General features: G+C 42.7%; 1 protein-coding gene across 3 annotated transcripts; it reads right to left on the minus strand.

Moving 5' to 3' along the window:
• Window positions 1-11263: 11263 nt before the first annotated feature.
• On the minus strand, window positions 11264-24178 carry CCNL1 (cyclin L1). 3 transcript variants are annotated; one of them, XM_084769658.1, is made up of 11 exons: window positions 23226-24174; window positions 22921-22995; window positions 22323-22432; window positions 16507-16627; window positions 15611-15675; window positions 13838-13937; window positions 13631-13735; window positions 13409-13550; window positions 13117-13228; window positions 12924-13022; window positions 11264-12050 (listed from the first exon to the last, which is right to left on the minus strand). In XM_084769658.1, the coding sequence occupies exons 1-11, from the start codon at window positions 23529-23531 to the stop codon at window positions 11702-11704; spliced, it is 1584 nt and encodes a 527-aa protein (XP_084625784.1). In that variant the 5' UTR covers window positions 23532-24174; the 3' UTR covers window positions 11264-11701. The 3 variants fall into 3 exon arrangements, with proteins under 3 accessions (XP_084625784.1, XP_084625785.1, XP_084625786.1); XM_084769659.1 differs by lacking the exon at window positions 12924-13022 and having other exon boundaries at window positions 23226-24178; XM_084769660.1 differs by lacking the exons at window positions 22921-22995; window positions 23226-24174 and adding an exon at window positions 20600-20672.
• Between the last annotated feature and the right edge of the window lie 2774 nt (window positions 24179-26952).

Raw genomic sequence — 26952 nt, forward strand, 5'->3', positions numbered from 1 at the left:
GGACCGTGACGGCATGGGCTGTAGACCCCTGAATGTGAGTCATAATCCTTCCAGTAAGCACATAGAGAGCCTTCCTGCAGCTGCTGCCTCTCTGAGAAGCATTTAGTGAAGTCATTTGCTTTTTCTTTTTCTTTTTTTTTTTTTTTTTAACTCAGTCCAGGAAAACACAAATTTCACAAACATCCAGGTGCTAGGCACTGGCCTTTTCACAGGCACTGGTTCAGAACGCTCAGGAAAACCTTGCAGGGTAGGATGGTTTGCTGTGCTGTAGGTGTCAGTACACTGAGTTCAGACAGGGTAACAGGCTTTCACAAGATCACAAAGGTGAGGAGGGACGTGAGCTCCAGAAAATGGTCCACCCTGGAAATGACAGTGGGTCTGACCAAGGACACTTCTGGACACTTCTGCTTGGGGGTAAAGGCAGGCCCTAATAGTGTCTTAGGCAAGGACGTGTCTTGTTTTCACTGAATAGATGTGCAACTCAGTCCATCAGATAATTTAATTGTGCATAAGTGTGACTGTACCCAGACTTGCCCTTTGTCCCAATTTCTCAGTCCCTTCCTTTCTTGTAGTCAAAGGCCAAGTCATGACCACGTCATCCCTGTGGCAGCATGGGTCTGTCCACCGCAGGTGTGTGGGTGGCTGTGGGCTAATCTACCGAGATAAGAGTGGAGAAAGCCCAGGCTGTGGGGGCTAGGTGGTTTTGGGTTTAAATCCCACCTCTGCAAGGATGGAGAGATAGCTCGGCAGTTAAAAGCACTAGCTCCTCTTCAGGGAGACTGCACTTGCTCTTCCAGAGGATTGGGTCTGATCCCCAGCACCCGCAGCCTTCTCTACGTCCAGTTCCAGGGGATCCAACGCCCTCTCCTGGCCTCCCCAGGGACTGCAATGCATGTAGTATATAGACACATAAAATTTTTTAAATGAGGCCAATAAAACTTTTTTAAAAAACAAAGGCCCAAAACAATATAAAATCCACTTGTGCTATATCTTAAAGGGGACGGAGCTACCCAAATTATAGGGTAGGGATGGGATAGGAGGAGAGACTGAGAGCAGGTTGGTGAACGCCAGGGCCACTGCTCTATGTCCAATTCACCAGCATCTGCAAAACAGTCAGGCCCTGGGCTGGGAGCTGGCAATATTCAGTGCAAGGGACACAATTGCAGAGGTCCAAAAAGGCTCAGGGAATTCCCTGATTTCTGCCCCATACAGTGCTGTAAAACTGGCTTTGGAGGTGCTGGCCATGAACCATGAATAAAACACAACCATCCCTAAGAGGTGATGATTCTTCACACTGTTTAGAGAGTCAGTGGGGGAAGGAGGGAGCCTTGGTTGTGAAGCAGGGGGATTTCTGTCTGTGCATAGGGTCTCAGCTAAGCCTGTCACAGAACAGCCAACTTGAATATAATGCAACTCTCTGTGGAACCAGTCTACACACCTTCCCTATCTCTGATCTCATGTGACGCTTGCAATGGCCCAGTTCCGTGTGGCCAGTGGGATAGTCATAACTAGTCAGAGCCAGAGTGAGTAGTCCTGCTCTGAAATCTGATAGAAGTGTCCTCTCCTCCTCCTCCTCCTCCGGCTGTTAGATGATCTTTTATTGAAATCATTTCTCTTATACTTTGTAAACTAGCTGTTTCTTCCACTTGTTGATGTCATCTCTGACATCATGAGGGGGGCAACCATTGACTTTACAGAGTCTGAACTAGGCTGGGCCTAGGATTTCTTTTTGTTTTGTTTTGTTTGAGAGAGGGTTTCTTGGTATAACAGCCCTGGCTGTCCTGGACTCACTTTGTAGACCAGGCTGTCCTCAAACTCACAGAGATACGCCTCTGCCTCCCGTGTGCTCATACTAAAGGCATGCACCACCACATCCATCTTAAATAACTTAAGAAAGCTCTCTAAGGACCAATAAGTGCTGTGCATGTCCAGCAATGTTGATAACCTCCTCAAAAGTGGCATTTCCACTGGGTTTAACCATTTTGAATGTTTCTGTCTCTCCGTGGTTGCTTGGGGGACACTGATGGTGAGGGAAGCAGCAAAATATAGCACTCAGCTTGGGTATGTATGTTCCAAGCGATCAGCTTCACTGTGACACTCAGGCCATTCCAGGCGTCGATTACCTTGACAATGGCATTACCAGCCATCTGAAGAGCTAGACCTCGGGAGCCGGAAAAAAACATGGTGCCAACCCTGTCTCTCAGACACAAGGCTTGGGTCTAGTGAGGCTGCCCTTGGGTACAATAATAGAGACAGCTCACAGCTGATGATCCCTAAAGCCAGGCCAACTGAGGCAGCTTTCTCCGTGACCACCACCAGCCTCAGCGGTGTCCTGTTCTTGATGCTGACACAATCCTGGCACGTGAGAGTGGAGATCTTCCTTCTAGGCCCAAGAGTGGGATTAACTGAGATTGAATGTTTAGAACATCTGGCACGAAGCAAGGACTCATGTCAGCACCTTCTCCCTTTTGAGGAGTCAGCTACCCCTTGCCTCCCTCCAGAAAGATCTATGGTGTGTGTGTATGTGTGTGTGTGTGTGTGTGTGTGTGTGTGTGTGTGTGTGTGTGTGTTTAGGGGACTTAAATCAATGAACAGCCTTTATATATGGACGTAGCCTGAAAGCCTGGACTTTCATATGAAGACAGGACTAAACTGTCAGAGTAGTCCTCTCTATCTGTCTATCCATCTATCTGTCTGTCTGTCTCTCTCTCTCTCTCTCTCTCTCTCTTGCTCTGTGTGTGTGTGTGTGTGTGTGTGTGTGTTTGTGTAGGAGTGGGAGGTCTGTTGGGGGTTGATGTAGAGTAGCAGGGTTGTTCTATGCTAGGCCTAGGATAGCTCAGGCCCACATCTAAGTAGCGACTGTCCCACCCCTGCCCTGGCCAAGTCAACCACCACCAAGTGGAAAGTGTTTCTTGGAACCCAGAAAGAAAAAAAAAAAGTTTTGGGAAAGTGACACATAGCTAGCACAGGTCTCTTGGTGGAAGGTCTCCAAACCATATTGGTAGACCTAAGCCACGACCTGGCGTTACTGCCCCAGGCAAGATGACAACGGTGGCTGAAGTACACTCATTTTTTTGTTTATCTGGATCACATGGACCAAGGCTGAGGACAGCCAGGCCAAAACAAGCAGACCTTGACCTGGCAACAGACCAAAGCATTGGTTTCACCACGTTCCCTCCTAATGCCCCTCAGCTGGATTGACAGTCTCCACTGGGACGGCCTCTGCACCCACTCCAACTTTAACCCTTTCTGCTTTCAGGCACAGCCTTGGAGCCAACACAGAGGGCAAGGAGGTGAGGTGCTTTTCCACAAGGTGACGCTGCTGAATCTCACTTGCTGGAAGTTTGAGGAACGGTTGCTTAAATACCACCCCCCCCCCAAACACACCCAGTACAGAGGGCTCCACTCTTTGTATGCACAGTCACAGCCCCAGGATCGATTAATCCGGTGTCCTTGTTTCATTTCTTCTGTGAAACCAGCTGAGCTAATTACAAGATTTGCAGAGAATCATCAGAGAGACACCCCCAACCCCCACCCCGCTTCAGTCACTGGCATTTCAAAAAGGCTTCTTGCACTGGCAAATGGTTCCTTTGCTCTGTTGACAGTTCCCTCTGCCATGAATATTTATGAAGTGCTCACACAGGGTTGCTTGCCAGTTCTGAACCCAGATAAGAGGGGAGGTCTTTTTTCTGTTTGGGGGAAGGAGTATTTCGTTAGTAAAGTACATTTTTAAAATTTTCTAACAGTCCCCCCCCTCAACTAAAACAAAACAAAACAAACAAACAAAAAACCAAGAAACCCAAACCTCAATTTGTTTTTGCAAATTAAAGAGTATTATTTTGCTGGTGTGCAGTGTCGTTCTGTCATCGTGATTTTCTGGGACGATTTTTCTGAAACTCTAAAATTACTTTCTTCATTGGACTAAAAATACTTGCATAGATGGAACTCATGACTTGTGGCAAATAGTGAATTCAACAGATGGTTTTGTTTCTTCCAACCCATTTTCTCCCCTTTCCTTCACCCAAGAACAAATCTGCAGCCACTAGATAGCCGGGGAAATCCTGCACCGACACCAGGTGATAAGAGGCACATCAGGCTGTCTCCAGTGCCCTGGGTGCCTACCCAGGGGAGGGTCTGGTCACAAGGTCCCACATGGTCCGAGGGATCCTGGCACTAAATGTCATGAGATGTGTTCCTTGGGGTAAAAAGGCTTCAGGTGGTGTGTTTGACTTTATTCTCTCATTTGGGACACTGTTGATCAGATTGCTTTAACACAGGATATTAGGCCTTTCCAGAAAGTTCTAGTTTGCAGCAAATCCCTAGTGGGCTTTCCTTCACCTCGGCATTTTCAGACCTGGACGGTTGCCTAGCAAGCACATACTACACTAACACAAGATGCAATGCTCACTGACATGGAGCAACAATTTTTAAATACTCAATGAATAATACTGCACTTAGCACATGATGGCGGAAGGCCGCGTTTCTCGTTGCTGGCAATGAGGCTGAGACTTCAAGAAGTGAGAGTGGGGTATGACTTTCACGCGTACTCTGGTGCCTCATATTTGACCACGTCCCCTGAATGAGGAGACCTGGTGGCACTCAGAGGAAGGATAGCAGGCTACCAAGAAGAGACTTGGTACCCTATGAGCATATACAGGGGGAGGTAATCCCCCTCAGGCACAGTCATAGGGGAGGGGAATAAGGGGAAAATGGGAGGGAGGGAGGAATGGGAGGAGACAAGGGAGGGGATAACCATTGAGATGTAATATGAATAAATTAATAAAATAAAATTAAAAAAAAAAGTGACGACAGGACAGAGCACCTCCTCCTGTGCTCAGTGTCTCTACGCACATTGCTAACTCCACAATCATAAAAAGGGAACATTATCTTAGCTAATCCACAGACGAAGAAACCGTGTCACACAGCCAAACCAAGTAGGACAGCTGCTTTCTAATGAAGATCAGCCCAACTAGAGCCACGCCCCTTTTGCTTCCTCCCTCACGACTCCCATAGCTACTTCCTGCAGGAGCATCACACCCTGTCAGGTAGCTAGGGAATTAACTTGAGCCGTTCCCAAAGCAAGTGACTGAGCACGGAAAGCTGTTGTCCTCCAGTCTGTAAAGCCCAACACTGGATGGGCTATCTCAAGACCTGGACACCTAGAGGAGAGGCTGTGCTCAGAGACAGGCCTTTGCATGGCTCAAAGGACTAGTTTAGGCCGGGAGCAGTATCTATTACTGAGCTCCAAAAGGCCACTGACAGTTTTCAGCCTTGTTATAAAGACTCTTCCTAAAGAGCTTGGCAAACTTGGATTGGAAATGGAAAGGCAGGGCTGGAGAGATGGCTCAGTGGTTAAGAGTGCCATCTGCTCTTCAAGAGGTCCTGAGTTCAATTCCCAGCAACCACATGGTGGCTCACAACTATCTATAATGAGATCTGCTGCCCTATTCTGTAAAGTACTCATATGCAATAAATAAAGTAAATAAATCTTAAAAAAAAAAAAAAGGAAATGGAAAGGCAGATTATAAGGGGACTCTAGTAAAGCCAGTAGGTTGATATGTAGTATAGTGGCTCAGAATCTGGACTCTGCAACAAATTGGATTTAAAAAATTAAAAAAAAAAATTTTTTTTTTTTGAGAGGCTGGAGAGATGGCTCAGCAGTTAAGAGCCTTGACAGCTTTTCCAGGGTTCCCGGGGTTCAATTCCCTGCACCCACATGGCAGCTCAAATGTGTCTGTAACCCCAGTTCTAGGGGATCCAACACCCTCACACCCTCATACTTACACAAAACATCAATGTGCATAAGTTAAAAATAAATCACTAAATTATAAGATAAAGCTTTTTAAAAATTATGTGTGTGCAGCATGTGGGTATGTACACACGAACACGGGTGCCCTCAGAAAACATCAGATGCCCTGGGGCTGGAGAAGATCCAAGTTTGGTTCCCAGAAGTGATGATGTTGGTGGCTCGCTAACTGGGGTTTCAGAGTGGCTGGCACTAGAGGTGTCACAATACAATCTTAGGGATTTCTCCTCTATAAGAGGGGTTTGGAAAGATACGCAAAAAGGGCTGGAGACACGGCTCCCTGGCAGAGTGCTTGTTTAGCATGCATAAGGCCTTGAGTTCAATTCTCAACGATGCAGTAAATAATAAAACGAGGAGGGAAGAGTAAAAAAGTTATATGTGAAATGGAGTGCCATCAGGCACACACTGCTTATATTAAAAAGGGCCACAAGTGTATCTTCAGCTAGAAGAATTTAGCAAACGATTAGACAGACATGTCTAAAGACACTTGTGTTTCTTTGGAAATAGTTTCCTACTGTGCTCAGAGCAAGGCTTTGTGGTTCAGCAGGTTTGAAACTCAGCCTAATGGTGACCTCTAGTGGCAAAGGTACTTATAACAAATTTCTATTGCACTCTCAATGAAATAAGATTGCCCACATGTAAACTGGTTATGTTTGAGACGAGTCTGAAAACAGTAACCAAGTCCCATCCATGTGGAGCAGAGCTATCATGACCTCTAAAGCCGTGTGATGACCCCTTCCAGGCCAGTACTGAAGCGCCTAAGAGATCTAGTTACACGCACTAGAGAAACACACTGATGGCACAAATCCTTTAAAGTCACACATGTGAAACGAGTGTTAAAGTGTTCGTCTTAACTTGGTGTTGTGATGTGTGCATGCTACTCCAGCACAGGAAGGCTGGCAGAATTTGATCCAGGGCTACATTAAACAAACAAACCAGCAGCTATGAAGCAGCATAGGGCTGTGGGCAGATGTGCTTCCTGTCAGGTTTAGAGAAGGCATCTGGACCCTCTGAGCATTTCTCACAATGACTGGCGATAAACTAGATGTCTTTGATAAGAACATATGTGATTTAGGGAATTAGTTCTGAAACAGTCTCTGAGGTAACTCCAGTCAGATTCCGGGCTAAGCATTGCCTACAAGGACTCCAGGAAAACAGAGTCAGAAATTATAGGGAAAAAAGAACGCTTGAGAGGTTTCTAGACTATCAAAATCAGGTCTACAAGCAGAAAAAGCTCATTCAAAAAAAGAAAGATAACTTAATACAGATGCTTGCTGAGGTAAATGGCAAAAAGCAGGAATTTGGATATGTTGACAGAAAATTACAGGATTTTGGGGGGAGGCGGTGGGAGTGGTTGTTTTTTCAAGACAGGGTTTCTTTGTGTAGCCTTTGTGCCTGTCCTGGAACTCACTCTGTTGACCAGACTCGCTTCAAACTCATGGAATCTGCTTGCCTCTGCCTCCCGAGTGCTGGGATTAAAGGTGTGCGCTACCAAGCCAGGCTTCTATACAGGATCTTAAGAAGAAATATTCTAGGAGGAAAAAAAAGCCATTTTCACTGCTAACAAACCAAATGAAGAGAAGTTGAACTGGCTGGGGAAACCAGTAGACTTGTAGAAAGATCAACTCGAAATAGAAAGTAGAACACGTGATGGTGATAGATTGCAGTTTGTGGTCATTACACTGACCCTAAGCACTGAGAGCCCGCTTATGATTCCCTCACTCTTAAATGAACACAGGAACACGGAGCTAGGAAGGACTTACCCTGAGTGCCTGGAGATCCTCAGGAAAAGGAAGAACAGAATGTCCAGAATGCTGTTAGGGCTGTGGGTTATAATTAATATGCAAACAGGATGTGAGGTGGCTTTTCTTCATCAGGTATATCCTGAAAGAATTCTTGTCTCTTGCATGTTGGCAATTCTTCAGTGGTTGGGCAATGTGCAGAAAGCCAGAATATATCATTCCAAGATATGTCTCCTTAATATAAATGCTTTTGAGCTGAGGCAGTTGTGAAGAAGCAGTAAAAAACAAAAAACAAAAACAAACTCTACTAAACAAACTCTACCACTGGGGCAGTGGTAGCAAACGCCTTTAATCCCAATACAGAGGCAGGGAGAACTTTAGGAGTTCGAGGCTAGCCTGGTCTACAGAGTAAGTTCCAGGACAGCCACAGCTACACAGAGAAACTCTTGAAAAACCAAAATAAATAAAACTCAGGACATAAAATTATAAAGGGGTCTGTACTCCCATGTCTAAAAGAAGGGACAGAAATCAGTGACTAAAGAGGACCTCCTAGCAGTTCAGATGCAGTCCCAGGGGACCCCACAAGCCCCCCCCCCCCACTTATTTCCATACTCACTTCTCATAAGGCCCCACCAGTGGAAGCCAAAAGTTAAACCTGATGTTCCTTCCCCTACTCCACTACCCCCCCACCTCTAAAAGCCTCCTGTTCTTTAGTGAGGATGCTGTGTGACCCTATGTTCCGAGCCACCACTCAAGAGTTCTAGTCTGTAGGTTTCTCCTGCATGCTGGCACTGCATGCATTAAGCAACTTGCTTTGTTTCCTTTTTTTTTTTTTTTTTAAATAAAGTTCACTATTAATGGAACACAAGGATTCTTTTAGGACTGAGCTTGTAGCTCAGTCATAAGAGCGCTTGCTTGGGTGTAGGAAGTTCTGGATTTACTTCCCAGCATCCCTGGCCCCAAGGATTGCTGTAATGTATTATATTGACCAAAGTAAAATACGTGACCAAGAATATACCCACTCCACCCGATGTGTGTGTGTTTGTGTACATACATATGTACTCTAAACTCAGGTACAGATTTTGATACAAGCAAGCTCCACCCACAGTTCTGCATGCACTCTGCTCAAAATAAGAGTATGGCTTTTCTTGAATGCCATCAGCACAGGAGGCAACTTCCTGAACTGATAGCACAGGTGCTAAGGTCAACAAGCAATAAATGGGACCTTATGAAACTGAAAAGCTTCTCTAAGGCAAAGGACACCAACAATACAACAAAATGGTAGCACAGAGAATGGGAAAAGACTTTCACCAACTCCACATTGGACCGAGGACTAATATCCAAAATACATGAAGAACTAATCCAATTTTAAAAGTGGTACAGATCTTGAGAATCCTCAACACAGGAGTCTCAAATTGGGAATAGATCTACCTCAAGACCCAGCTGCACCAGTCTTGCGCATATACCCAAAAGAAGATCCATTCTACCACAAGGACACTTACTCAACTATGTACACAGAGGCTTTATTCATTATAGCCAGAAGCTGGAAACAACCTAGATGTATCTCAACCAAAGAATGGGTAAAGAAAATGTGGTACATCTACACAATGGAGTATTATTTAGGTGTTTAAAATAAATGGCATCAGCTAGGCGTGGTGATACACGCTTTTAATCCCAGTACTCGGGAGGCAGAGGCAGGTGGATTGCTGTGAGTTTGAGGTTTGCTTGGTCTACAAAGCAAGTCTAGGATAGCCAAGGCTACCCAGAGAAACTGTGTCTTGAAGAAAAACAAAACAAAAAGGCATAATGAAATTTGCTGGTTAAGTGGATAGAACCTGAGTCATGTAACCCAAACCCAGAAAGACAAACATGATGACTCACTTATTAGTGGGTATTAGCTGTTCAGGACAATCACACAACAATCCACAGACCCAGAGGGGGAAACGCATGATCTCCCTAGGAAGGGGGCAGAGGATAGATTTTGCAGGTGCAGATGGGACTAAGAGGGGTCAGGTCAGGGAGAGAAGGATGGAGACGTCTGAAGAGGACTGGAACTGGGGGCACTTGGGGGATGATAAGAAAACCTAGTGCAGTGGAAACGTCCTAGAACCTATGAGGGTGATCAAGCCAGGAGGTAATGGAGGATATGGAGCTGAGCTGGCCATCTTCTGTAACCAGGCAAGGCTTTCAGTGGCGGAACTGGGACACCAACCCAGCCACAAGACCCACAAGACCTACAAGCTGTCCTCCCTGCAAGATGAGTTGGGCAATAGTGGCTCAGCTTATGGGAGTGGCCAACCAATGTTCGTTCTTTTTTTAAATTTACTGAACAGTAGCATGTACACCTGTACACCAGAAGAGGGCACCAGATCTCATTATAGATAGTTGTGAGCTGAAAATTGAACTTAGGATCTTTGTTAGGACAAACAGTGCTCTTAACCTCTGAGCCATCGAGGTCCACTCCAAGGAGGCCACACCTCTGACACTGCCTGGAGGGTCAATAACCAGGAACTGGATGGATGTAGAACCAAGCACATCCGGGGAAAGCTAAGAAAATGACTCCAGATTCCTGGTATTCTGCTGTATTTATGGATGCCCAGTAGCTGATGGGAAGACACAGAGACCTAGCTCTGGGGGACCCAAGGAAACAGGATGTGGGCGAGGGGAGGCCACCCAGGTTCAGTGGGGCTGAGGCAGCAATCAGAGCCTGTAAGGGTCTGTGCTAGGTCCTCTACATACATGCTGTGATCGGCTTAACTTGGGGTTTTTATGGGACTCCTAACAGAGGAGCGTTAGTGTCTTTGACTCTTCGGCCTCCTTAGGACTCTTTCTCCCAATGGGTTGCCTAGTCCAGCCTTGATATTCTGGTTTGGTGCATGCTTATGCCATGTTCAGTTGGCATGCCGGGAAAGCCTGCTCTTTTTTGCCAAAGAGGAGCAGTAGATGTATGGCAGAAAGGATGTGGAGCTGGGAAGAGGTAAGGTGGGGGTGAGGGAAGATGTCCTAAGATTTATGCAAAGGAGCCCCTAAGGACACACCCTTGGCAGAATCACTACTACAATGGTTGCCAAGGGAAGTCACAAGAGCTGGTTTTGAAAAACTATGTACAACTTTTAAAATTATTACAAGTTTTTAGACATTAAGTAGAAGCTGGTGAGGTGGCTCACAGTGTGAACAGTGCTATGTGCCCAATGGCTGGGACCCCCAGAACTGACTGTACCTTTTATGCACACTAAGCCTTTTGGTGTTTGAACATAACCCAATCTAAGTACCACACCAGATACCCTTCTTTGCAAATGCATCTCCCCCAGTAATTTGTGAATGAATTGCTTTTCATCACATCTTTGTGACCATTAATGAGTTCACTGAATCAGAACAGCCTAGATTAAGCTGTACCACTGAATGTCAGTGATGCTAAAACATTTTAAACGTCTGTATCTGGGTCTTAGCATTGTGCTGTTATCTTGGTTTGTTCAACTGGTAAATTCACATTATAAATACTTAAGATTGAAGGGAGGGCACACACAAATAGTTAAGATTAATTTAAAACTATCTTGATACATTAAGCTCAAATCAGGTTTTCCATTTTAGTGGTTCGTTTAACACTATCAGGGCACTATTTGCTTTTCCGGCATCCATAAAGCTTTACATAATATAGGTTGAGAGACTTTAAATTTTTTGCTTCTTAGTAATTTAAATAAGGTATCTGAAGCAGTTTAGAAAAAAATTGTATTTTATTTCCTTGTAAAAATCTTTACACATGCAGACAAACCAGTGTTAAGAAAGTATTCACCATCATTTAAACAAATAACCACTTAAATAGAACAGTGTCTGCAAGTTTTATCTGTATAAAAATAAGATACATTTTTTACAGAATTTACGCTCCAGTTCTTATAGCAATAAACAATACACAACTATAATAAAGTACAATTGAACCTGACCATGGTTTTCAATTAGATACTGCTAGGGCATTTTAATGTGCAAAAAACCTTAACATAGTTCTTTTCCAAAGAAAATGTCCTCAGTGTTTCTAGAGACCTAGACAATTTTCATAAATCAATTCCTAATCAGTTTGCTTTTTGTTTTGATTGAGTCCATATATCACACTGCATATAGGCAACACCAGGAACCAACCATCCAGTGTTAGAGAAAGTCAGCGCCTATGCCTGCCATGTCCTGAGCGACTGCCACCATGGTGCTTGCCTTTATGGGACCTCTCAAAAGAGCGAGATCTTTCACGCCTGTCTCTGTGATGTCCCCTTTCATGCCTGTGTTTCTTGGTAACATCTGAGTGATCCCGAGACTTGCTCTGAGATCGAGACCGAGACTTTTTCCTTTTATGACCATGTCTGTTTGAGCTTTTTAAATCTTCTCTGGTATGTTTAGCCTTAAGGTGAGGAGAACCATGATTATGATGTCTTCGAGGGCTTTCACTGTGACTGCGAGACCTGCTTCTTGATCTTGAGCTGTATGTTCCAGATCGACTTCGCCTGTTATTGTAACTTAGACAATAAAAATGTCAAGTTTAGGTTCAGGGTCTACTTGCAATAGATCAATCAAGTTCACAACAATCAGCTCTGAGCAGTGACAGCCTGAACTGAACTGACCATGTTCCTTAGTCTCCCCCCATCCTCATCTCCCAACTGAACCTTTATTGTTAGACAAGTCTTTGTATTCCAGAAGTGGACCACTAACTGCCTGCTAGAGTATCTCTCCTGTGCTCAAAGTGCCACTGAAGTGTCACAAGAAACCTGCGATCCAATTACAAAGCTGACTGGAAGAGTCTTAGGCTTTGTACCACATCTCTAACAAAATGGATCTAACAAATACTTTGGCAATATAGGTTTACCCATACTCCCATGGCATCTTCTAGACACTTTTTAAGAAAAGGGGGAGGGGGGAAGGGGGTGAGGCACAGGACCACAACCAGAAAAAAATGCTGTAAGGCACACAACTAGAGTTGGTGAGATGGCTCAGCAGGTAAAGGTGCCTGTCACCAAGCCCAAAGCCCATAGTTTGATCTGGGACCCACATAGTCAAAGCAGCAAACTGATTTTTCTAAGTTTTTCTTAACTTCTGTACATAATCACACCTATGTATGTTTAAACACACACAAAACTCAAGCACCACATACAGCAAAAGTGTGTCCCTAGGATTTTTCTCTTTATGTTAAAAGCCCAATACTGAAGCATGCTTATAATCCTAGCAAATCAGTTCTATATAGTAAAACCTACTTTTAAAACAAAACAACTGAAAGAAAATCTTAAAACCCCAGAACAACCAACCAGCCGCCAAATGCTTATACCTAACTATGAAAGCAGCCCATAGTAATCTTTACAGGTCCTAAGCTTGCACCACCCTGGCCCATTACTCACTGTCTTCGTGGGGTGTGTGATCTAGAGCGTGACCTGGTTCTCGACCTTGATCTACTAGCACTTCTGCTGTTTCTGCTTCTCTTGCTGTCCTTCCTCACACTTAGAAAAGAAAGAAGCGGGCAAGCTCTATTACTTGTTTTAGGAAGCGCACAAAGGCATAACAACTCCTCCCTGTTGCCTCGATGACACCTACCCATTGTAAGGGCTCTTGGAAGCCTGCTGTCTATCCTCAGGCTCTTTTTTGACTGTCTTCACAGTAATGGAAACTGGTGACTTCTCCTCAGCTTTTACTTCTCTCGGTGATGCTTTTAATGGACAAGGACAGGATTTAGCAGAGAACAAGTTTCTAACACAACCCAAATGTACTAGGCTTCTAACCCTTAACCCTATTTGTCACAAACAAAACAAAACTGACCAATGCCAAACTTTCTAACAGGGACACACTTTCAGGGCTCACATTTCATTCAACTGTGAACATATCTTACATGGTTTAGAGGCTGGAGAAAATCCACCAAGAGTTGAAAGGGCTGGGGTTCCATCAGGATTCAATCCCTTTGCTTTCAACTTTGCTTCCTGTAAGGCGACTTTTCTTTTTTCTACTTCTTTTTCCAGCAATTCATAGTTAGGCTGTTGGATGAAAATTAAGTTAGTATTCCTTCCATAGTGAAAATGACATCAGCACCACCAACCTGAGTAACTGAAATTACCTTTTTCCTGGTATAAAGTCTAAGTGTCTCTATGCAGATTTCCTGAATCTCCTCTTCTGTGGTACCAAAAAGAAGAAACCAATGGGGCCGAGTTGGCAATGGAATCTAAACAATTAAAAAAAGAATGGTTCAAACTATGCTTGTCTCAGTAGTATTAAAAACCCTTGGAATTTACCCTGTAAAGCACAGCAGGCTGCACACACTTACCTGAAGTGCTCTAGCTGCAAGGTAGATACAAGCACACGCTATAGTCTCTGGTTGGAAGCGAACAAAAACATTGGTCCGAAGGCTGTCATTCATGTAATTCCTAAAAGACATTTCAGCTGTCAGCTTAGGTCCACGAGCAAACCAATGCTTAAGTACACATAAAAATGGAGACTCAATCTACTTTATTCTTTTTTCTTCTCCTTACATTCGCATCTTAAATTATACCAGGTGTAACAACTTCTAATCCTTCCCCCACAGCACTTCTAAGCAATTCTGTATTATTCATATAGTCCTTCCCCCAAAATAATCTGTTAACACAGTTATAAAAAGCAACATTTTAGAAGTCAATTCTGACATGAGTTTCAGAATTCACCACTCCCAACAATACTTCAAGCCTTAGTTACTGACCATCTCTCCTTTATCCATAATGAAAAGCAGTGTCAATAAGTTCTTTTTAAAAATTCAAAACACCATGAACAGGGGTAAAAAGGCATGTTTAGTAAGAACCCACCAAGTTACTCTTACAGTTAAAAAAAAAACACTTCAAAAAAAAATCTAGGTAGAGAAGTGAGCAATAAATACATAATGTCTGTTTACATACCTTGTTGCAATCAAGTAAAAGCAGTGACCTAAGATCAATTAAATAAACTTCTCAAACTTCTAGTGAACCTTCCCCATGATTGATATTCCTTAATTTAAAAAACTTTACAATTTGATGAAAAGCCTGAGCTGGAAATTAAATGGATTATTTCTATAAAATCCTTACACTTGTTAGAAACTGCTGTATTTGCTCCACAGAACCCACTAAAAACTCATGCATTTTATAAAGCAATGTGGCTTTTCTAATGTTACCAGTATCTACTGAATCCAAGAGAAGCATGGCAGACATCAAAAGATGTACTTCTGGAAAAGTCCAGAATTATTTAATCTTGTTTATCAGCAGTTGTATATAATTTATGGCATAGACTACAACTTCCTTGTCTAAACATTCTGTAGCTCAAAGGTCCAAGGTCAAAAATATTTAAATAACATTAACTTCTTTTTAAAGATAATTGCTTCTTCTATCATTGCCTGTAATAGTTCAATAGCTGGAGTAACCTAAAATGGCAACAGGTATCGTTTATAGCTCCAAGTGTAAGGTAGCCTCCTTTGTATAATGGATGCTATACACACTGCAAGTAGAAATTTAACTGAACCCAATTAAAAAAAAAACAATTCATAATGGCTGGACAACAATCTATCAAAAATGAAATATTCATTTTGATAGTTACAGGTATACAATAAATACATAGGCATGATGCACAGTTACTTCTAGAAGCAAATATACAAATCCTTTTGACACCCCGACAGAACTAGAAGATGCTGCCAGATGGATATGGACCACTTCAGTGAATCTCGGATGAGAGCTTGCACTGGATTGGCTGGAGAGCAGGCTAGCCAATCAGGCCATCCTGAGGTCATGGGCTGAAGTGCAGAGGGCAGAGTTCTATGACTTACCATCATGGACTACCCTTTAATTAAAGAGTAGAAAAAAGAACAAAGTTAAATTGAGTTCTCCACTAAAAATAATTAGTCAAGCCAAGAAAACAGGAAGCAGAAATAAGCATTATTTACCTTTTGGTAAAAAAACAACATAAAATAAACAAAAAACAAAACACAAAATGCCCCAAAACAAACTAATTTTTTTTTATTTTTGAAAAGAGAAAATTGAAACTTACTTTATTTCTGCTTCTGTTTTCCTGACTAAAAAATTATTGTAAAAAAGGAACTTACCAGGCAGTTTGAACCAGGGTTTGGTTACGTTCACATTCTAAGACTTGTAAATACATTACAATGATCTGAGGACAAGGGAGAAAAAAGCACTTAGCATATTGGTAGTTCTCTCACAGCAGAGTTCAATGAATAAAAAGCAATTGAAAAATGTTAAATTCTTATAAAATTGCAAATACAGACCAATCTAAAACATACTTGAGACTCAATATTCATTATTACATTACTTAGTTCTTTAAAAATATGCTTTTAAAAGCGGTGGACAATAACTCAGTGTTTAATTTTCCAAGACATTCATAAAAGACTTTATGCTGAGGCTATACACTGGCGAGCAGTATTTCTGCAGTAAAGCTTAGCATACTGAAGTGTAAGTGAAAGCTACAAATGATAACTCAGTGATGAAACGCTTGCCTCGCATTTGGTTCCCAGTAAGACACACAAGTAGATATAAAGAACTACTTCAGTTCACGCCCAATGTTTCTGGATCCACACATCATTCATTCTGTAAGTCTGACGATACGAGCCAGTGTCATCTCATCCAGTTAAAAGCAGAGCTAGCTATCTCACAGCTCCTACTGCCACTATCCCTGCTTAGAAAAGTAATATAAAAGCCAAGAGGGAAGCTTTTATTAATGGTTCACAGTGAGTGAGCAGCTACTACTTTCAACGTGTCAGGTTCCACAGGTATGAATTCCATATGCGCTTGTTAGGTGGAAAAATTAGAACTTAAGCAAAAAAAAAAAAAAAAAAAAAAAAAAAAAATTCATGAAAAATAAAGCCCGTTGCACCCCATTTTACTGACAAATATCAACAGCAAAAGAAAGGTTAACTCTCCACACTGAATTTACAGTTGTAGGAAAGGCCCTAATACTTACGAATTTCTGGACTCTACAACTCACCTTATGGGGATGCTTGACATGAACACAAAATCCCAACTCCTTTAGCACCCTCCTTTCTGCCTTGATAACTTGATTTTTGGTGTTAATGTAGTTCTGATCAAGGATCAGGGGGCTCGGAGTCCTATAGTTTGTAAGAAATAAAATCAAAACTGTTTTGCACATCCAAAAAATTTTATTTGTGGCATCTCCATTTTCCCTTCCAACCAACTATTGGCAACAGAAACCAGCTTTTTAAACTCCTGCTAACAAGTTAAAGCATTAATCTTATGCTGTCCAAGTTATGCTAACTATATACAACTAGACAGAACTCCTAAAAGCACAGCTTTAAAAACAAACAAAAAACACATGTGACTTTCTCTTCTTGAACTTACATACTGGACTTCTGGCAACAAACCTCATCAGCCATCCAGAAACTTCCCAATGACAAGAACTAATGCAGTCCTGAAAAGATTTACTATAAAGTTCTAATATGAACAAAGGCTTTAAAAATTGAATAAACTCTTTGCTAAAATAAACACAGTAGTTAATTATGACTTCCTTTTTGTGACAATACACTAAAAAATATTTTTCTGATTAACTAGCACCCTCCATGAAAAAAAAAACTAAAAAACAAAAGCTCAACTGCCAAATGAAATAAATCTTTAAAAACAGGTGTCAAGAGTGAATTAGGTAACTTAGTTAATATAGTTCCCAAGAGACTGTAAAGCCAGAGAGGGAGCCAAGACTCACGACCATGTTTGAGGCCTGTGAAGAAATGCCCCAGTGTTGTTTTTCTCACCACCATGTTTGAGGCCTGTGAAGAAATGCCCCAGTGTTGTTTTTCGTATCAGGAGAAGGGATACCTAACCACTAATATAGAGGTACTATGTATATTACATAAGTTTGTCTCTTTTTTAAAAAAATATGAAGTCTTGCTACAGAGCTCATCCTGTCTGACCCACTGAAGCTATTCATGTCAGAGGCAAGTGTAACCAGGATTTGGTGTTTCTTACAATCTGGCAGTTAAGTAATGTTAATGTAAACTATGAAATCTGCCATGCTTTCTGATACATTCTTACCTTTAACCAGCAAGATATACATTTTTATTAAATACTGTACAATAACTATACAGGCAAAGTAACATTAAAACGCTTTCCCAAATACTCAGTTCATTTTCAGCCAAGTCTCATACTCAAGGGAAGAATACACTACCCAAATACAACCTTTAAAAAAGAAAAAAGAGTAACTTAAAACAAAAAAAAATCTATATAAGTATATCCACTTGAAAGTTAATAAAACAACCCAATCTATAATATTGAGCTCATATTAATAATCCAAGCATTTAGAGGGGTGGAGGTCGAGTGACTTCATGAAGATAAACAGTTCATGAACATCCTCCACTGTATCAGCTGAGTTGAGGCAAACGTGACTTTACACAGGAGTGAAAAACAATCTGAAATGAAGTATATTAACTACCTCCCGGGTAGCAGGCTATCAGTAAACACTAGCTATTTTTATTTTCCTTATTTTCATTTAAAAGCAAAATTCACTTACTGTTGTTTTTAACTTTGTATTAAACTACTAATAGCTGGCAGAAGTAACATCACAAACAATAATAAAGTAATGATGAAAAACTGCCCTGAGTCCAATTCCTACTAGCTTCAAAAACCGTGAGAGGTAAGGCAGTTAGTTAAGTGGGGAATGGCCTATTTTGAATCAGTTTTATCAGGACAATACCTACCAATTACACGTTACAGGGAAAAAAAAAGAGTCAAACAACTCAAATAGGAGCCACCAATATAAGAAAACATACTCCTAAAGATGCTAGGGCTTATGATTTTTCAGGTTTTATATGCACCGTAAGAAAAACTGGCGGCAATCCCACTATAGACTAATTAGATGGCTCTCCTTCAATTGATATTAGGAGTCAAAGAGGCTCCAGTGTTTTATCTGTACACAGTACAGTTTAGCTCTTAATTCCTGAAAGCCGGACAGTAAACAGGACCATTAAAAAAATCCCTATATAAATAGTCCACAAAAGCCAAGCTGTCTCACTTCATCTGTTAAAATTTATACCAACTTTTTTTTTTTTTTTTTTGGTTTTTTGAGACAGGGTTTCTCTGTTTAGCCTTGACTATACTGGACTTGCTGTGTAGACCAGGCTGGCCTTGAACTCACAGCAATCTGCCTGCCTCTGCCTCACAAGTGCTGGGATTAAAGGTGTGCGCCACCACGGCCGGCCCCTACCAACTCTTACTAAGAAAACTGCTCTATGGAGTTATTTTTAAATTATATAAAATGTTCAACCAAACAGCTGAACACTTGTTTCAACTGTGGCTACCAACTGGTGCCAAGTTTAAGGATTCATCATTAATTCTGATTAAGCAAGTATCTTAGATTTACTATTCTGCCATAAGCACATTTTCCACACTATCAGAATCCCAAAAAACCTGTAAAGGCACAGGCTTTTATTTTTTCTTTTAAAGTCACAGGGTTGAGCACAAGGATCATAAATTAGCGAACACCTTGAGCTACCACACAGTGAGACCTTGAATCTTAAAATTCCAAAACTCTCAATTGCTTTAAAACAGGCCAAGAAAGAAACCCACTCATTCCTTACACAACCTAACCATCCGAGGTTTTGCTCAGTCATGCCACTACTAGCTTTGTAAATGCATACTCTCTTCACTTTGTTCAGAACGTAGTTTACCTTATAAATCAAACAAAGCAGGCTCAATGAATACAAAATCATTTTATACCATGGTGAAACACAGAAAAACGTCTCCATAAACCATTGAGTGAAGAGTCTAAAAAAGCATTTAAGCAAACGTTTTTTACAGTAACAAATTTATCAGTTAAAAGTACTTTTGGCAACACATTAAGTTGAATCAAGGCTTGCTGGAATTTCCTCCCAATCAGGTAAACAACCTTACTCAGCACAAAGACCAGGAGTTGGCACTTAACACTAAGGGAGGAAACACGCATCTACCCTGAACTCAGGACACCTAGCAAACTCCCCCCCGACAGCTCTTTTCTTACCATTCTTTGCTCACTGACTTATCTGAAAACAAACTTCAATCTTTAGGAAACCTGGTCTACGGCCATCAGAAGTCTGTATGACGGCTACTTTCTGTAGTGTGATGGAAATAGCACACTAATTACAAAATCTTAAAACTTGGGGGCGTTTGAACATGGTTAGTCCTACTCATGACTTCCAAGGACAGGTACTTTGTGAAAGTAACTCAAGGAACTACACTATAAATTAGATGGCAAATACACACACAGAGACAAGGTTGCTTCCAAATACACGGAAATTTCTAATACTTATTTTGAAGTAAATAGGAACATTCTTTCAATGTCAACAAAATGACACTACCTTAGAACCACAGAAATAAAGTACAGATGAGTAGATAAAATGCCAGTACTGACCTGACCCTTCCAATTTATTTTTATACATTGAAAATAACATCAACAGTCACCAGTAATAGTTAAATCTTTTAAAAGTTTATCTTCTTTTAACACAAGTCTTAAAAGATATGAACACAGTCATCTTTAAAGACCCTTAACATATTGGCAATATTTCATATAAACCACCAATTTAATCTGTAAACTACTGATACGAAGAGCTTTCCTTTTCCTTTAAATTCAACCTTTCTAAAGAATTATCAAAATATAAAAACTAATGGGGGACAAGTTAAACTGAGAACTGACGTTGATTGGTACTTACTGTTTTCTTCAAACATTTGATTTTACTATTTGTAGGCAGCCCTGACTACAAACAGTTACTTTAAGGCTACATGAATGTGCCCCCTGTAACTGTCAAGTCTATACATTAATCTAGTTATTTCACACAAATTGGACTAAAATTCAAGAAACTAATCAGATTATAACATTTATGAATACTTTCTAAACATACCATGCAAAAACATCTACGCTACAAGTCTCAATAACTTGGACAGCAAAGACAAAAGCTTATAACAAGAAACAGGAGTTTTTTTTTGTTTTTTGTTTTTCTCTAAATGGTTCACCAGTGGCCAACCTGTTAGTCCCCGATTCCAGTGACCTATTCTCAGAACACTGGCTTCTCCTTGGGGATTTTCGATACTTCACTCACTGTTGCCATGACGACAGCTTCATCTCTATGTACCACTCCACATCACCCAGGCTTTGGTAAATGTAGCTGGTCGCTGTATAGTCGGTTGCAAGGGAAAAAAGAGTTGAAGTTAATAACATATACAAGTTACATGTCTGAGTAAACTTGTAATATGCATAGAAACACTTATATCCTGCTTTTAAAAAGGGGGGGGCACTTCCATGCAATTAATTCTTTAAGATTTTTATGCTATAGTCAAAGTTGTAACATTGAAACAAAAATCACTTCCTCTTTATTGATGACGGAAAATGAAGTTACATCCAACACAAGTCAGACAGATTGGATTATTTTAAACTCCGAAGTTTTACAGTTAAGATGATCCTGTTCTGACACCGAGGAAGGAAAGCTAAGCCCCCAAGAAAACCGCCAAAAGATCATGTGATATAGTTGGCTCAACAACTCATATACTACTAGAAAATGTCCTTTTAAAGCAAAGTCCTTTGACCTAAGATAAGAATTCTGTATTTTATCAGTGTTTCATTTAAAAACACCTCGAAGGGAAAATAGCCATGTATCTAGAATACAAGCTCAGACCATACTAAACACTAGTTTGAATTTCCCCATTTCTTGACTTTTTTCACAAAGAACTAAGTGTTTTCAAACAAAAGAAGTTGTATCTGGGCACACAATGAGAAAAGATGAGGCTAGATAGTATGGAGGAAAATGCTATAAAAATTGGGGCAGCAATTTTGACTATGCTATGCATTTTGAACTCACATTAATATTTGCATATCTGGCTACCCCCACTACCACCAACTTATAGACTCCACAATAAGACTACCTGTGCCTGATACTCAGACTAAGCAACACCCAGCTCCCAAAACAACTTATCTTTTCACAGCTAACTTTCTTTCAAACTCACAATCCCTCAGAAACTAACCTACACCATGAACATCCATCAGCGTGTCCTAGAATCACCTGGAGAACAGGGAGTCCTGCAACAAGCCTTGGTACTGCCGCAGATGAACACATAAAGGTACCAGGTGATCACTACACCTCAAGGAGACTGCTTCAGACTGTATTTCCTTCCAAGAGCAAATAAGGAGCCCTATCTGAAGGCAACTCCAGCAATGAATTATTCTTCTAACCCACTCACTCAGAGTGGTCTGACCAAAACAAAATACCTGTTCAATCCCTTTGACTTCCAACTTTACCATCCTCCAGTCCTTTCAGATCCGGTATTAAGCGATATAGCGCAGTTCAATGCGGAGAAGTACTCTAACAAAAGCCAACCTCAAGTGACGAAGAAACTGGGGCTCCAAGCAGAGAAACAACCTACAGAACTTTGCCACGATATTAACTTCAACCACAGCGCTTCGTGTCCACCCTTCGGTTTTCAAAAAGGGGAGGGGGAAAGTAACTTACAGAATACACTCCCACTTGAGCCAACGTACTGCCTTTCTTTCTTGTTTTATCTTAAGCCAAGGGACTGGCTTCACAGCACTGCTACGATTGTCCCCAAAGCAACTGCCTCTACAAACTTTAGATAGCTGGTTAATGGAGGGTTTTGTTTTTTAAAGCTTGAGTTTCATTCAGTGTTCCTATGTGAATTTCACCACCTAATGTCAGTTTTCTTTTGCATCCATACTGACTTGAGGGGGGAGGGGAGGAGATGTTTTGACTCAATGATTGGTGCACAGTACAGCAGTATCAAGAGGTACTAAGGTCAACAGGCCAATCTTACCTTTTTCCTCTTAACTGGCGAAGGTGGTGGAACACATTAATCACATCTCTTATTCTTCTTGGCGCTTCTTCGATCTTTGATGCAAGATTAATACAGGCCATGGCAACAATCTGAAAGAGCACGGCAAAGAACAAAAGCTAAAGTGAAGGATGAAGTTAAAACTGCCCAAAGTCTAAAATAAAAAAAAAGAAAACTTTGTCTTTTTGTTTTGTTATTCTTAAAAGAGACAGTCTAGGATACAACGGGGCTTTTGGCGAAATAAACCCAAGCCTGACATTTTTTGAGCACAGGCTTACCAGCTGTTAACGTCTTTTTGCTCAACTGCTCCTAACTTTGGGGCCAGAATCAAGCTGCATTCCCACAAGAGTTGTGCAGTGGCCTGCCAATGTAGTTCTTGGTTACAGAGCACGTGGGCTCAGAATCCATTTGCTAGCTCTTGAGACATGTTCCAAGGGCCCCATTTCCTTAGGGGTGGGGAACTAGGTACAAAGGCCTAAGCTAACCACACTCGCTTTCTGGAAAAGCTGGTTACTACCCCCCTTCCCTTCCCGCTTCCGGATGAAGAAATTCCCTTCTCGCCCGCCTCCGCCGCGCTCACCTCGAAACTGTGTTTGACGAAAGACTTGGAGTAGAAAAAACGATGAAACAACACCTGCCCCGTTGCCATCGCCACCTGCAGACAAGAGAGGAGAACGGAAGCGCCGGGGTCAGGCGGGCCCGCACCAGGCGCCGCCGCCATTTTGTGCGGCCGCTCGCTTCCCTTCCCTCCACCCCACCCCCCCACCCCCGCCCCGGCCGAGCGGCGCCGCCGGCCCCCGCATCCCCCACCCCTCCCCGTCCGAGCTCCCGACGCCGGCTCCCGAGAAACCCGGCCGAGGCCGGTAACCCAACCGGGACTCTCACCTGCGGCAGGCGGAGGAGAATGCCGGCGGCCTGGATGAGCTCGCAGCCCAAGATGCGCAGGTCCGTCTCGCTGGGCAGGTCGAGGCCGTCCTGCATGGACGGCGTAGGCGAGAGCCGCTCCTCCGGAATCAGCGAGTGGTCGATGGTTAGCGACACCTCCGAGTACAGGCGGTCGCCAATCAGGATCCCTCCGGTCGTCGTCGTCGTCGTGGTGGTCGTGCCCGAGCTGGAGCCGCCCGCGCTCGGGGCGGCGGACGAGGCGGAGGCGGCGGCAGCGGTCGAGGTCGGGTGAGGCCCGGACGCCATAGTTCCCAGCGAGCTTACACGCACGCCCGACGCAGCCGGAACCCAAAACGAGACTAACCAGCGTCCTCGGCGCGACGGATATTCCCGTGACCGCCGGCTTCCAGGCCGCTGCACGCAGCGTGCGCTTCCGCCCTGACGTCACCACGCCGCCACGCCCTCACCGTCACTCCACCCCACCCCACCTCGGCGCGCGCCAACTAGTTCCTCCGGGTTTCGGTCGCCTAGGGCTGGGGAGTCTGGCGGGCGTGGAGGCTGCTTGCTGGACGGTTCGGGGCTGGTAATATAACTTAAGGCACCGGATAATCCGCAGCCTCTCCAGGTGCATCGGCCCCGGAGACCCCTGCGCGGTCTGCGTGTTGGGGAGCGTCCGGCCGTCGACGACACCGGTGTGTTAACAAAAGTGATTCTCAAACAGGGCAGCTGCACAGTTTCAGAAACTAGGGAGAGGTCGAGCGCGTGGGTTTACGGAAAGCTCCGAGCGTGCGTGGGTGTCGGGGTGGAGCCCTGGAAATGCATGCCTGGCCCTGACCTCACCTCGCCGGGGTTTACAGTAATCTGGAAAATCCCTAGTCCCAAAAATAGATTTAGGGTGAGGACATTACACGGGCTCTATGGAGTCTAATCGTAAATGTTTGCCGTAGTTTGGCAGGGGGACGGAGGGGAGGGTAGGGGGGCTGTAGTTACTCCTATGTCAACGTTAAAAAACACTGCTCTCATTTTACAAAAAATTTGAGGTAACCTAAATCGGTGTTCCCCAGGCCGTGGTCAATCAAAATGGCTCCAGAATAAACCATCTCTTATCGCCTTTAAGATGAGATCTGTAGTTTTTACATCCACGTTAAAACTTCCAAGGTCGACCTTGGTACAGATCCTTCTGCATGCATCTCTGATCCCCTCTGGCCCTCCCAAGGGTCTTTTTATTCCAGCTCAATCCTCTGAGAAACCCTCTAGGGAGAAAAAAAATCTCTTTGTCTCAGTACACAGTTTGGGGTTATTACTCTGTGAAGGCTTAGTTTCTTAAGGAAAGTTGCCTTAATCTTGGACTACTAAGAATTGGATACATCTTAATACTTGTTAGTGACGTCACCAAAGCAAGATATTTTTACAACTGGGTTTTCCAGCTGGCTGTGTTGGGACACGCTGTGATCCCGGCACTCTGGAGACAAAGGCAGGTGGATCTCTGAGTTGAGGGGTCAGCCTGCTCTGCATTTGGAGTTCCAAGCCAATCAGAGCTACACAATAAAACCCTCAAAACAAAATAAAACCTCTTGAGTGGCGACTGAAACCCACCCAAACAAAAACTCCATGATTGCAATAGCTTTTTGTCACTGACAGGTTACTGAGAAAATTCACAATGAGGCTTTATTTTAGTTTATTATGATTTCTGAGGTTTCAGGCTACTGTCACATGGCTCTATACTTGTAGGGCTGTGTCTAGGCAGAATTTTATGGTATGAGAACTTGGTAAAAAATCAAATACTGCCACCAACAAAGGGAAGAGGAGGGAGGAGAGGGAATATAACCCGGGACCTTATTCCTCAAATAGGTTGCCAACTCCTAATTGCTTGTCCAGCTATGAACTCACCAACGTATTAACCCCTTTATGAGGTGTGTGCCTTCCTGATTAAACCATCTCTTAGTGTCACTAGCTAAGGAAAAGGTCTTTAACACATGGTCTGTGGCAGGCATAGGAGAGACAAGTCCAGGGAAGAGAACTTGTGTGACAAAACTTCTGGTGACACACACACACACCTGCTATTACCCCAGATACGGAACCCACCACAGACCAAAGTGTGGATACTACCCAAGTTGGTAAACCAATGAGTTTTATTTTTGGTTTTTCTTTTCCTTTTCTTTCTTTTTCTTTTTCTTTTTATTTATTTTGTATACAGTATTCTGCCCGCATGTAACACCTTTATGCCAGAAGAGGAAACCTGATCTCGTTATAAATGGTTGTGAGCCACCATGTGGTTGCTGGGAACTGAACTCAGGACCTTTGGGAAAGCAGCCAAGTGCTCGTAACCTCTGAGCCATCTCTCCAGCCTCTATTTTTGGTTTTTCAAGACAGAGTTTTTCTGTAGTGCTGGTTGTCCTAGAGCTTACTCTGTATACCAGGCTGGCTTTGAACCCACAGATCTGCCTGCCTCTGCCTCCTGAGTGCTGGGATTGAAGATGTGCGCCACCAATGAGTTATTCGGGTTACTTGCAGGAATATGGATAAGGGGCTTCTTTCACATGAGCAGAAATGACTCAAGCCACACCACCAGTTTTAGGCATATTTTAACCTCAGTACAATTTGGTGAAAACTTTCCTGGTGATAACTCAATCCTATGTGAACAATAAAGTTTAAGATGTGACTTCATCAAAACTCTTTGTAAAGTACATGTGACATTTTCTATAAAGATGGGTTCTATAGATTGACTACATGTGACACTTTCCATAATGATTCTGTAGATTGACGCACTCATGATAAAGGTGTGGAGGAGGATCTCAAGTGGCCTTGGCCACAAGGGGAAAGGTCACCCGGGCTATTAGCCACATCTGCTCCCAGCTTTCTGGGCGGATAACAGGTTATGTATCCCTTCCTTAGAATGAACAACCCTGGGGTTTTTTTGTTTGTTTGTTTGTGTCTTTGTTTATTTGTTTGTTTTTTTAGAGACAGGGTTTCTCTGTGCAGCCTTGGTTGTCCTGGAATTGCATTGTAGGCCTCAAATTCACAGGATCTGTCTGCTTCTGCCTCCCGAGTGCTGGGATTAAAAGTGTACGCCACCCCGCCCCGCTGACAACCCTGTACTTAACATTACTGGTTCCTAGCTGGGAATGGTAGTAGTACACACCTATAGTCCCAGCACTTGAGAGGCAGAGGCTCTTAAGTTCAAGGCTAGTGTGGTCTAAACAGCAAGTTCTAAGACAGCCAGAGCTATACAGAGAAACCCTGTCTTGAAAAATAGACAAAACATTCCTAGTTCCTTTACCACTTACCTGTTAGCACAAGGACCTTCATTCCTCCCACAGAAGAGATGGCTCAGCATTGTATATATATTTGCTCCTCGTTGAGTCACCAAACTACTGTTACTTTTTATTTCATTAAAAAAAAAAAGTCTGTGACTAATCCAGAAGATGGAAGGTAATAGTCTAGTGACCCTACTCCACAAGGGTCTTTGTTGGTTTGTTTTTAAAGTAACTCTCATATTCTTTCTGTGATATAATTTGTTTGGGGAAACCATTACATTGTTTCTAGGTTATTATGGAGAAAATTTTGTTTCTAAATTACTATCCGCTTATTTATAATTAACAAGAATTCAGCTTGAGGAAGCGTAAAAATGCATTTTATGTTATTTATTTATTTTATTTTAATTTTTTGTGGTTTTCCGAGACAGGGTTTCTCTGTGTAGCCTTGGCTGTCCTGGACTTGCCTTGTA

The sequence above is a fragment of the Acomys minous genome (assembly GCF_964271855.1).
Source record: "Acomys minous genome assembly, chromosome: 19".
Classification (NCBI taxonomy): Eukaryota; Metazoa; Chordata; class Mammalia; order Rodentia; family Muridae; genus Acomys; species Acomys minous.

Excerpts from the sequence above, each read along its gene's own strand:
- CCNL1 (XM_084769658.1), bottom strand. The coding sequence starts at position 23,531 with ATGGCGTCCGGGCCTCACCCGACCTCGACCGCTGCCGCCGCCTCCGCC. Across the intron at positions 13,229-13,408 it reads TTCTCCAGCCTCTAAACCAT|CATCACCGAGAGAAGTAAAA; the intron begins GTAAGATATGTT and ends GTCCATTAAAAG. Across the intron at positions 13,023-13,116 it reads TCCAAGAGCCCTTACAATGG|TGTGAGGAAGGACAGCAAGA; the intron begins GTAGGTGTCATC and ends TTCTTTTCTAAG.